The sequence below is a fragment of the Diaporthe batatas genome (genome assembly GCF_019321695.1).
Source record: "Diaporthe batatas strain CRI 302-4 chromosome Unknown Contig00007, whole genome shotgun sequence".
Lineage (NCBI taxonomy): Eukaryota > Fungi > Ascomycota > Sordariomycetes > Diaporthales > Diaporthaceae > Diaporthe > Diaporthe batatas.
In genome coordinates, this window is record NW_025408554.1 from 1,354,746 (window position 1) to 1,367,204 (window position 12,459).

Sequence of the window (12,459 nt, forward strand, 5' to 3'; positions counted from 1 at the left end):
AATACTATTATAATTAATAATATAACCTTTTACTTCTTAATATATCTTTAATTTCATAATATAATTAATAATAATTTTAATTAATTAAAAGTTTAATTAATAGATTTATTAATAAGGAAATTATAAATAAATTTAAAGAGGTATTTATTTTTAACTTTAAGTATAACTTTATCTTTTATTAATAATATTATAAATATATTTAATAAAAATATATATTCTTAAAATCTTTAATATTATTATTAATATAATTAATAAAGAATTTAAAGTTTATAATAATAGCTTATAGATATATATATATAATTAGTAATACTTTAATTAACTTAATTATAATAAAAAACTATAATTTTATAACTATAATTATAATAATTTAAACTTTTTTTTATTAGACTAACTATACTATAATAGATAGATAGTAATAGCTTTAAACTTTAATAAATAACTTTTTACTTAATATTTAAAAGAGTATAATATTATATATAAGTAGTTTAATAAGAAAGTTATTAGATAGGGGTTCAGACTAGACTAACTTCTCTTTATAATCACACCCTTATAATTTTATATAATATAGTTGTCTAGTTATGTTGTCGCGGCTAAAGACGGGGATATCATGGAAGTCCTCCTTGATCAAATAAGCCGTGGCATGTTCCCGGATGATGCCTTCGCCACGCAATTGATCGAATCACGCAAATCACAAGCTCGGCGATAGCGCTGCTAATAGCTGTTCTAGCCTAATTCCTTCATTAGGAAACAAGACAAGTGCCTAAGTATAGCCCTTATGCATATTAATATATATAGTTAGGATAAGTATATTCTATACACTAGCTATTACTTTTTACTACCTTTCTATTAAATAATATAAGTAAATTAATTTACTTTAAAGAATAAATAAATATAAAATAAAAATTAAATAGAAGTTATATATTATTTAATTTAATTTTATTATTAATAAAAGAATTAAAATTAAATAAATATTATTAATATATTAATTATAATAAAGTTTAAATTATTTTTATTATAAAAGAATTAAACTTTTAAATAAAGTTATATTATTCTTTTAAAATAATTTTAAGTTTTATAATATTTTAAAATTAAAAGTAATAAAAGTTTAAAAATTTATATTAAAAATATTAAATATTTAATTTATTAAAAATAATATTAAAATATAATTTAAAGTTCTATAAATTTAATAATTTTATTTATATAGTTTTAAACTTTTATTAATTAAAAATAAAAATATAAATTTAAAATTTTAATAGCTTTATTTTTTAATATATATATAATAATAATACTTTTAATTTAAATTAAAACTTTTTTTTAAAGTTTTTAATTAATTAAAATTATTTCTTTTAATTTCTTATATAATTAATTAAACTTTTTAATTAACTAATTAATATTAATTTAAATAATAATATATTATTAAAGTAGGTAAGTATAGTAAGTATATAAAGATAAAGTATTACTATTATAATTTAAAGGTTTTTAATTTAATTTCTATTAATACTTCTTTTAATTAGAGCTAGGGGTTAAGGGTGGTAGGTGGGCCTTGTAGGGGTCCCTATAGGTCCCCTTATTAATAAGCCCATTACACTATTACCTCTCACCCTAAAGCCTAAGGGGTAACCTTCCTTTCTTCCTTTCTTCCTTAGGTAACCCTACTCTTTAAATCCACTCTATTTAATGCAAACTTCGAGCCTTTATACTATAAAGCTTAAGTAATGTCTTACTTTTTAAAAAAAACTTTTTTTATCTTTAAAAGAATAACTTTTATAAGTTTTAAAAAAGTTATTTATATAATTATATTAAATATAAAAATATAAAAATAAAAATATAAATATAAATATAAATATATAAATATAAATATAAAACTATAAGTTTTAAAACTTTATATTTAAAAGAATATTAATATTAATATTTTTTAAATTAATTTTTAAGTTTTTTATAAATTAATTAATTAAAATTATATATCTTTTTTAATTATTTATATTTTTTTAAAAAAAATTAAAAATAATAATCTTATCATAGTATAATATTTATTTATTTATTATTAGAAATAGTTAGTCCTTTAGATTTTTTTTTCGTCTTTTAGTAGGGCGTGTAGAGCGTGTGGGCTAGCAGTCGTGCCTCGGGTTGTAGTGTATGTGTCTAATTGTGCTGCCTCTACCTAAGACAAGCTCGGTGATACGAGTCTCCGTCTTCTTGCACACTTGTCAACTGGGATACGTGGAAAGCTACGTAATGGCCGAGTGGGTGTAAAAGTTTCGAGGTTGGACCAGCTCCTCGGTCGCATCACGTCCCAGCAAGTGTGGGTCGTGGTGGGACACAATCGTCACCCACGCCGAGACCGGGGCTCGAGATGATCCCACATCTGACGGGGTACATGGGTGTCCAAGGCCATTCTAAGGTGTGGAAATCTTATCAGATCATCTGATTAGGTGCTATCTCGGGCACAGGTTCGCTTGGCACACCAGGATCTAGACTACACTACAAGCCCATCCATGTCCTTGCACCACCTCGCTAACTGCATGTGGCAGCTTCAACGGCCAGGCCGCCGACTGGGCTCGGCCTTGGCCTCGGAACATGACGGTGGTCCTGTTCTGGGTCCCGTGCCAGTGTGGGTGGAAGCTCGAACGGGTAAAGAAGGGGAGATGTCCTGACAGCCCCACGGCGTCTCCATTCTCAACCTGAACCAGGGCCTGCGACTGGCGGGATGATTGGCACGCTTGCGCCCTCTGTTTGAGGCAAGGTGCCCAGGTTGGATTTTCTGCCTAGCAGCCATGGCTGGACCCATAATTCCTCGATGCCGTGGTCCGAGTATCCAAGCAGCCCCCGGCTCGAGGGAGAGGACCACGGCCTTCAGTACGTGGGTGGCCAATATGCTCAAAACTTGTCCTTGAGGGCATGCTCGTATAGTGCGACCAAATTACGATTCACACGAGGAATCAGCGGCAGCATCAGCGAAAACGGATCGTAATCATCGAAATCTCGCTGAAGTGCTTCGAAGGCTCGAAGACACTCTCACCTCAGGATATACGATGGCTACACAAACTTTGCCCTCGGCCATCGAGCAGCCGAGTGTTGAGCGCCAAACTCCGTCGATTCTGCATGGGCCCGTCGACCCTCCACTGAGCGACTTTACCCTCGGTGAACTCCTCGAACTACAGTGCCAACACAATGGGGAGGCAGATTGCATCAGCATCCCCTGGACGGGAGCTCGCTGGTCCTACGACGACCTCCGTCGGCAGTCCAGCCTCATTGCACGCGCCCTACTCGCCGAGGGAATCCGGCACGGCGACCGAGTGGCCATCATGGCTGGCAACTGCGAGCAATATGCGGCCATCTTCTTCGCGACGGTGAGGATTGGCGCCATCCTCGTTATACTCAACAACACATACACACCCTCGGAAGCCATGTACGGACTCGAGTTCACCGCGTGCAAGGTCCTCTTCACCACCAAGAAGATCGGAAGGACAAATAACGAGCCACTGCTCGCACAGGTCGCAGCCAAGGACGACGCGCCCAAGGTGGTCATCCTGAGGGGCGACGGTGAGGGCTATAGGACATACGAGGACATGATCCTGCAGGGAAGCAAGCAAGACAAAGCCGAGCTATACAGGCAGGAGACCAAAGTATCCACGTACGACGTGTGTAACCTCCAGTTCACGAGCGGCACGACGGGAAACCCCAAGGCAGCAATGCTCACGCACCACAACATCGTCAACAACTCTCGCTTCATCGGTGACCGCATGCGCCTCACCAGCCACGACGTACTCTGCTGTCCACCGCCGCTGTTCCACTGTTTCGGCCTCGTCCTCGGGCTCCTGGCGGTGATTACCCATGGTGCCAAGATCGTGTACCCAGCGGAGGTGTTTGATGGCCCAGCGACGATCCGCGCGATCCAGGAGGAGCAGTGCACCGCACTCCACGGCGTGCCAGCCATGTTCGACACGCTCCTGGCGCTCCCGGAGGCGGCCTCCCTCGACGCATCGCAGCTTCGGCTCCGCACGGGCATCATCGCCGGTGCCCCCGTGCCGCGATACCTGATGGAGCAGCTTGTGTCGCGGCTGGGCATGACCGAGTTCACGTCGTCGTACGGCCTCACCGAGGCCAGCCCGACGTGCTTCAACGCCTTTACCGACGACCCAATCCACACGCGGCTCACGACGGTGGGCACGCTGATGCCGCATGCCTACGCCAAGATTGTCGACCGCGACGGCAACACGCTGCCCGTGGGCCAGAGGGGCGAGCTGCTCATGGGCGGGTATCAGTTGTGCGCTGGGTACTGGAACAACAGCGAGAAGACGGCCGAGGTCATGACGCGAGACGAGAACGGGATGCTGTGGCTGCACACGGGCGACGAGGCCGTGTTCGACGAGCATGGGTACTGCAGCATCACTGGGCGATTCAAGGACATTATCATTCGAGGTGAGCTTCCGGGGACCAATCTCTCTGATGCACAGTCGGACATGTACCAGGGCTAACATCATATCCCAGGCGGCGAGAACATCTACCCTCTTGAGATCGAGGAGCGGCTCATGGCACACCCGTCAGTCTCGCTCGCGGTGGTGGTGGGCCTGAAAGACGAGCACTACGGCGAGGTGGTGGGCGCGTTCCTGGACAGCAAGCCGACGGCCAAGGGTGCTGAGTCGCGGCTCACCAAGGCCGAGGTGCGCGAATGGGTCACCAAGAGGCTCGGCAAGCACAAGGCGCCCGCCCACGTCTTCTGGATGGGCGAGGGCGGCGTGCCGGCCACCGTGCCCCTGACGGGCAGCGGAAAAGTGCGCAAGTTCGAGCTGGCCAAGCTGGGCGAGGAGATGCTGTCGAAGCAGGTGGGCAAGCAGGCCAAGCTTTAGATCTTGTTGCCCACCCCCTTCTTTGTTTTTCATGTTTACACTTGTTTCCATTTTGGATGTGGTTCTGCTGTCGGAGTTGGAGGAAGAAAGATATCCCAAGAGGTAGATATTAGATATTAGTAAACGGTACACGTACATAGCCTTGACCTTCTTCTGCTCACCTTGTCCATCAAGTTGAGGCATAAATCCACGTAGCAACTTTGGACTGTTGGCCAGCCAAGAGGATCTGCCCAGGGGGTCTCGGGCGATCAACAGATGACCAGCCAATCGAGGGTGGCGAGGGGGGCTCAGTCAGGAAATGCTTGTTACTAAAGTAGCCTCGGATGTCGCAATGGGAAGGGCCTAGCCCCACGCCAGAATTTTTATCTGATCAAGCCCAAGCTGCCCAAACCCCCCAACAGTGCAGCGAGATCGGCAGCTGGACCAGCGCTAATTTGACGAGATTTTTTATCAGATCCGCAAGATAACTGGGGCACTTAACCCGCTAAAGTTATCAGATCCGTGCTAATGCAAGCCTCCCCTGTCCGTCGGTTCCAAGCGCGCGTGGGAACATTTGCCTGGGGCACCATTCTCGGCCGCAGCTCAGCATGATTGGGAACACGTCGTATTTGCCCCCGGAGGGAATGGCACCCTGGACCAGGCCGGCCTCAAGCTCAACGTCATTTGACGACAGCATGTTTTTCGGAGTAGGAAAGTTACGTTTACTCGTCGGCTCCTCGGCCGTACCTGACACAGACTCGAGGGTCGATCCTGGCTGGACCCTGCACGAAGTTCGAACCGAGCAGGCGGTCGCCTCGATACGGGGTGGTATTCAGCAATCGGGGCCCTCTGCGGGCCGACTTGTGGAATTCTGTGTGGAACAAGACATCATCATCTCTCTGCAATGGAATCGACGATGCCCTCGTACTAGCTCTTCTGCGCCGTCTGCGAGCTGCTCATCAAGCTTCAACCCACGGCGTTATCAGACAGGCATCATATACGGTCTGAGAACTTGGAATGGCACGCTTCTCGCTGGTAGACTGGCCTTCGGCCGACCCAGTCCTCAGGCTCCCACACCCATACCTGACCCCGTACTTCATCACAACCTCCAGCAAGGCGGTATCATCCTCCTCAGCAAGGCTATACCAGCTGAGCACACCTGAACATGCCGGGCCCCACACACATGCTCCTCCAGAGCCACTGCACAGCACAAGTCTGCACTTCAGCGAGCCCGAGCATCTCAAGTCCGGCGAGCTCCCTCCCCAGTCCAACAACACGGCATGGGCCCGCGCACGGCGCTCGCCAAAGTCCAGCCTCATCTGGGACGGCGACGCAGCACCAACGCTGGCACAGGCATGGCTCTTCATCTACGTGCTGTTTACCGTCAGGCCGGACGAGGAATTCATCCGCCTCAGCCTCGAGGGCACCGGCCATGAGATACTCGCAGACCAGCTGCGCGCCACCGTACTGGCCGTCGACCACCCGCAGGATAGCAGCCCGGGCGCGAAGACACCGCCCGGGGAGCTGATCCTGCTGCGGGCATCCTTCTGGCAGGGCGCAGGGTCGCCCTTTGGAGCCCGCGGCGCCTGGGTTCCCACCGACCGGCCCGGAACCGTATACGCCTCGGCCGCTACCCCAGCCCTGACGTACATGATGACCTCGAACGCGGGCACGGCGCAGGTATGGCACCCCAGGCGGGCTCCCAAGCCCCGCCCGGGCAGCACAGTCTACTCGAGGTGGGTGCCGCACCTGCGCGAGACCTTCAGCATGGTGGCGCTGGACCACACCGACCCCTCGCACCTGGAACTATTCCACAACTGGCAGAACGACCCGCGTGTCAGTGCCGGCTGGGATGAAGCAGGCACGCTGGAACAGCACCGCGAGTACCTGCGGCGGGCGCACGAGGACCCGCACCGGCTCGCCGTCCTGGCGGCCTTTGACGGGGTTTTCTTTGCCTACTTTGAGACGTACTGGGCCCGTGAGGATCCCCTGGGCGCGTACTATCCGAGCCGCGACTTCGACCGCGGCCGCGAGAGCCTCGTCGGTGACGTCCGCTATCGCGGCGCTCACCGCGTGGGCGCGTGGTGGAGCAGTCTCATGCACTATCTTTTCCTCGACGACCCGCGCACGATGCAGGTCGTCGGAGACCCCAAGTTCACAAACTCGACCGTGCTGGCGTACGACCTTGTCCACGGGTTCAGCCTCGACAAGTTCGTCGACCTGCCGAACAAGAGGGGCGCGCTTATGAGGTGCTCGCGTGAGCGCTTCTTCCAGATCTGCCCGCTTGCCGAGGACGAGCGAGAGAGGAAGCAGAAGGTTGTCGGAGGGACGTTGGTCGGCTTGGTTCCAAAGCTCTGATGTGCGATGTACGGACCAAGTCGTGGGGAACGTATTGTATATACAGCTGGCTGGCTGACTTTATTTCAAAGCCATAACTATATACATCTAGAATTGGGCTCACTACCACCTTAAGTTCAACCTGGTTTCGGATGTCAAGGTCAATGTGTGTTGGTCGCCAGCTCCAATGGGGACTTCATGTCTGTTTCAGCGGTATTTCCGATCACCAGATCATTGAACCCAATCAGCCTTCAATAGGTGTGCCCTTGGGCAGGCCAGGTTCCTGCCCGAGCCGCATGTGCCGCCAGCAAATACCAAAGCCCAAATCATCGCCGAAGTACGCTCTCATGACCTCCTCTCCAGCATCTACACCCTGTCCGGGGCTGTAAGACATGGCTTTCTTGCCAACAGCCAGCCCTATCACGGGTGGTACCTCGCCCAGCTCGAGGAACTTCGGCGCCGTACCATTGAGCTTCTCCAGAATGAGCTCATGGATGTTGTGCGCCGCATAGTAGCCCATGTGCATCGCAGCACCACATCGTTTGATCCCCGACCACTTGATAGAATCACCAACACAAAAGTGCGCATGAGCGTTGGGCACGTCTCCCGCAAACCTCATTTCAGGCCTGGCCATGATCAGGCCGTCCTCCTCTAGCGCCGCCTTGGGGAGAAACTCGGTCGACGGCACAGATCTGCTGACGGCCATTATGACGACACTGGCGTCCATCTTGTGTCCATCAGTAAAGGTCACCTCCGTCACCTTGCGGCCGCCGTCTCGCGTGACCTCCTCGGTGTGGTCCAGCCGCTTGCCCAACAGGGTCTCGACGCCAGCGTCCCGGATAAGCTCCAACGCCTTGTCCTTGCACTCGTCCGGCAGCGGCTCGGAGCTGAGCAGCTTGTCGCGGGAGTGCACCAGTGTGACGCGGACCCCCGGGTGGACCGTCTTGAGCTCGGCAGCCATTTCTATGCCCACTGCGCCGCCACCTACAACCACCACGCCCTCGCGGGCCTCTGAGACGGCCGCGATGTGCGCGCCTGCCTCGGACAGGTACTGCTTGCGGTAGTGGGATTGGGGAACCACAGGCCACGCGCGGCGCAGGCCGGTGGCCACCACGAGGTAGTCATACGCCAGGTCCCTCGGTGCTTGCGTCGATGTCTCGAGGACTGTGGCGCGCTTGTTGGACATGTCAACCTTTGTCGCTTTGCCTTGGATCATTGTGATCTTGGGCGTCTTCAGCGCGGCCATGTCTTCGTATTTGACCCAGGCTTTGGAGGCGAATGCTTCGTCCGCGAGGGCTAAGGGAGATCCTATCAGGTGGTCTTTTGACCATGGTTAGTATCAGTATGCACTCATACCTGTGCGGCCGGTAATTTCGACACTCTCGATCATGGACAAAGAAAAGTCTCTGGACTCGATGTGACGGACGAGTCTAGAACATACAGTAACCATCCCGCTCATCCACAATCGTAATGTCGACGGGGACCTTGCCGTCGTGACCTGGTACGGCTCCATTGCCTTGCCGTGCTGCGCGTCCTTCGGTCAAATCAAGTAGATTGAGCGCAGCAGACAGGCCGCCGTAGCAGCCGCCAAGGACGAGCACTTTGAAGGGGGCCATCTCAGACGAGTCAAACTGAGAACCCATGGTGACGAAATTTGAGGCGAACCGGGGAGAATAGCACGTAAATGGCCACCTGCTACTCAAGAGGGCGAGCTGTGACTTATGGACAAGGCAGCGACTGGGAAGAAAGTGGAATCCGCGGGGGGAGGAGACTGCTAGATATCGCATTTTCAAACCAGGTGAGAACACCAGCCCTGAAGCCAGGCCGGGAGGGCACCACCGCTTTAAGCATGTCTACACCCGCGAGTCCGGCCTGGGCAAGCCGGCTCCAGTGGGGGCGGTTGACAGTAATTATGACTGGGCTACCAAGACACGACTGTTCTCCACAACGATCCTAATGAAGCGAGGGGGTTTCCCTGCACGAAGACGCCCTGCAATGTCTTGGCTCCCCTTTTCGGTGGGAAGGATCTTATCAGATTGATCAGATAACGGATACCATCCCCATCAGCTCGCTTCCCCGGTCGGCCCGGAGCTTTGGTCGGCCACGACTGTGCTTCTTCTTCCGGGTGGTGCCATTTTTTTCTACTGTGGAATGCGATCGCCATCCCACATGTGAGCACCGGATCGCCTGACTTGTCAAATCCGATCCGACCAGGACGGCCGTCCGCCAGTATTTGGACCGCAATTTAAAGCAACAGTCATGCCCTGGTATGAAAAAGTAAGCGGGCCAGAACATTGCTCGCACTGTTCACAAATACTAAGTATGGATACTACTACATATATATCCCTACTAATATAAACTTATTTCTTTATAGAATTTCTAAAGGCTTACCTTTATAAACTTTATTTAAAAATTATATTTAAATATTATAAATAAAAAACTTTTTAATTTTATTTATAAAAATAAAATTAATTTAAAAACTTTAAATTTATTATTAAATATTATTATAATTAAAAATATATAAATAAAAATATATAAATATATATTAATTATAAATTTTAATTATATAAACTATTTATATTTTTTTAATTTTATTATTAAATTAAAAGTAAATACTTAAAATTTTAAGAAATAAAATATAATATATCTTTTTATTAATATAAGTTATTATATATATATATATAAAGAGTGGTTTAGTTAGTTAAGTTGAATTATATAGAAGGGAGGAAGCCAGGCCTGAAGGGCTAGCGATGAGTCCCTCACTATAGTCTACCATCTAGAGTCACATAACCTAAACTATCTACTAATTGCAATTACCTCTATTCCTACACTTTTAAAGATTAATTTAATTAAATTTATTATATAAAACTTTTTATAATAACTTTATAATTTATTATTATTTATAATAATATTTATTATTAAAAAATACTTTTTTATATTAATATATTAAATTATATTTAATTAATTTAAATTAATATTATTAATTTTAATATAAATTAATTTATTAAAAGTTAAAATTATTATATAATTAAAAATTTTAAATTAAATAAAATAAATAAAAATAAAGTTATTATTTTTTAATTAAAGTTTTAACTTTATTTAAATAAATATTTATTTATTAACTTTATTATATTATAAATAAAATTATTTAAAAATAGTTATTTAATTAAATTAAAAATAACCTTTAAATAAAGTAATTATACTTTTTATTATATATAGTATTTAAGTTTATAATTTTAATAACTTTATTTAAAGAAGAAAAAATAATTATTAATAATTAAATTTATATTTTTATAAAAGTAAATCTTTATTTTTAAAAATATTATTAATATTTAAAATAATTAATATATTTTTAAAAATATTAAGGGATTATAAGTTTAATTTAAAATATATTAAAATCTATAAAATTTTAAATTTAAATTTAAAGGTTTTAATTTAATATTTATATTTATAAGAATAAAAGTATTTATAAAGTTTAAAAAAGTTTAAATTAAATTAAAAATTAAATTAAATTATAATATAATAAAATAATTAAATTAAAATTAATTAAAAATTATAATTATAAATATTTTTAACTTTATATTTAAAAGTTATTTAAGTAATATATTATTATAATTATTATAAAAATATAATTAAAGTTAATATCTACTTATTTAATAATTATATCTACTTACTTAGTTTTTTATTAACTACTTATTTAGTATAAAAATTTATATATAGAGCCTATATAAAACTATATACCTAACTAAGATTCTCTAAATTTTTAATACTTTTAGTATAAGCCCCTTTTAATACGCCTTTTAGTATACCTTCTAGCACACCTTCTAGTATACCTTCTAGCACACCTTCTAGCACACCTTCTAGCACGCCTTCTAGCACGCCTTCTAGTATACCTTCTAGTACACCTTCTAACACACCTTCTAGCACACCTTCTAGCACACCTTTTAGCACACCTTCTAGCACACCTTCTAGCACGCCTTCTAGCACGCCTTCTAGCATACTTCTAGCACACCTTCTAATATACCTTCTAGCATACCTTCTAGATTATATATATTTAAATACTAATTAAATATTTAAATATTAACTAAATATTAAAAGGTTAAAAGTTTAAAGTATTAGAGGGTTAGAAGGGGTATTAAAAGGTTAGAAAAAGTATAGTTTTTACCTTTATCTTTTTAGCTTTTAACCTTTTAGCATTTAGTTAATATTTAAATATTTAGTTAGTACTTAAATATATATAACTTAAATAGTAAAGGTGAAGGTAAAGGTAAAGGGGTGCTAGAAGGGGTATTAGAAGGGGCTTATATTAAAAGTATTAAAAATTAGAAAAGAAAATTATACTATAAGGTCTCTTAATATTAACTTAAAAGGTATTTATAAATATAAAGGAGTTACTTAAAAAAATTAATATTAAATAAATAATTAATAAAAACTAAATAAATAAATATAATTATTAAATAAATAAATATTAATTTATATAATTATTAATTATATATTATAAATTATTTAATTAAAGAATTATAATAATAAATTTAATAAATTAATTATTTTAATAATATATAAATATTATAAAATTATTATTTTCCTTTAAAATATTTTAAAGTTTTAAATATTTAAAAGTTAAGTTATAATTTTTAAATTAACTTTTATATTTATAAAAGTTTAAAATTATTAAATAATATAATATAAATAATAAGTTATAAATAATAATTTTTATTATTTTAATTAAATTAAGTTATATAAATATTTTTAATAATATAATATAATAAAAGTTTAATTAATTATATAAAACTTTTAAATATAAAACTTAAATTTATATATTTAATTAAATTAATTATTATAATAAAAATATAATTATTAATTATATATTATAAATTATTTAATTAATAAATTATAATAATTAATTTAATAAATTAATTATTTTAATAATATATAAATATTATTATATAAATATTATATTATTATTATAATTAATAATAAAATAATTTTATAATAAAGTTTTATTATATAATAAATATTTTAAAATTAATAAAATTATATATCTTTTAAAAATATTTTTAAAAATTTAAAATTTATAATTAATTTATAATATTAATTAATTTAAAATATAATATTAAAATATATTTATTAAATAATATAAATATTTATAATTCTTTTAAATTTTATAAATATTTTTATAAATATATAAACTATAAATTAAAAGTAAGTTAATATATTTAATATAATTACTTATAATAATATATATAATATAATTAAATAAAACTTTAATTAAATTATTAATATTAAATATAAA

General features: G+C 40.7%; 3 protein-coding genes across 3 annotated transcripts; 2 read left to right on the forward strand and 1 right to left on the reverse strand.

Annotated features, from left to right (window-relative positions):
• The first annotated feature begins 2,819 nt into the window (after window positions 1-2,819).
• Window positions 2,820-4,975, forward strand: KVR01_006955 (uncharacterized protein). Its single transcript, XM_044786078.1, has 2 exons — window positions 2,820-4,422; window positions 4,492-4,975. The coding sequence occupies exons 1-2, from the start codon at window positions 3,033-3,035 to the stop codon at window positions 4,848-4,850; spliced, it is 1,749 nt and encodes a 582-aa protein (XP_044644386.1). The 5' UTR covers window positions 2,820-3,032; the 3' UTR covers window positions 4,851-4,975.
• A 484-nt stretch (window positions 4,976-5,459) lies between these two features.
• KVR01_006863 (uncharacterized protein) lies at window positions 5,460-7,289 on the forward strand. The gene has a single exon (XM_044782409.1). The coding sequence runs from the start codon at window positions 5,847-5,849 to the stop codon at window positions 7,185-7,187; it is 1,341 nt and encodes a 446-aa protein (XP_044644294.1). The 5' UTR covers window positions 5,460-5,846; the 3' UTR covers window positions 7,188-7,289.
• A 121-nt stretch (window positions 7,290-7,410) lies between these two features.
• Window positions 7,411-8,809, reverse strand: KVR01_007059 (uncharacterized protein; the record flags this gene model as incomplete). Its single annotated transcript, XM_044783242.1, has 2 exons — window positions 7,411-8,462; window positions 8,608-8,809. 2 exons carry the CDS (start codon window positions 8,807-8,809, stop codon window positions 7,411-7,413), a joined length of 1,254 nt encoding a protein of 417 aa, XP_044644490.1.
• Between the last annotated feature and the right edge of the window lie 3,650 nt (window positions 8,810-12,459).

Coding starts and splice junctions, on each gene's coding strand:
- KVR01_006955 (XM_044786078.1), top strand. CDS start 3,033: ATGGCTACACAAACTTTGCCCTCGGCCATCGAGCAGCCGAGTGTTGAG. Junction 4,423..4,491: donor CAAGGACATTATCATTCGAG/GTGAGCTTCCGG, acceptor ATCATATCCCAG/GCGGCGAGAACATCTACCCT.
- KVR01_006863 (XM_044782409.1), top strand. CDS start 5,847: ATGGCACGCTTCTCGCTGGTAGACTGGCCTTCGGCCGACCCAGTCCTC.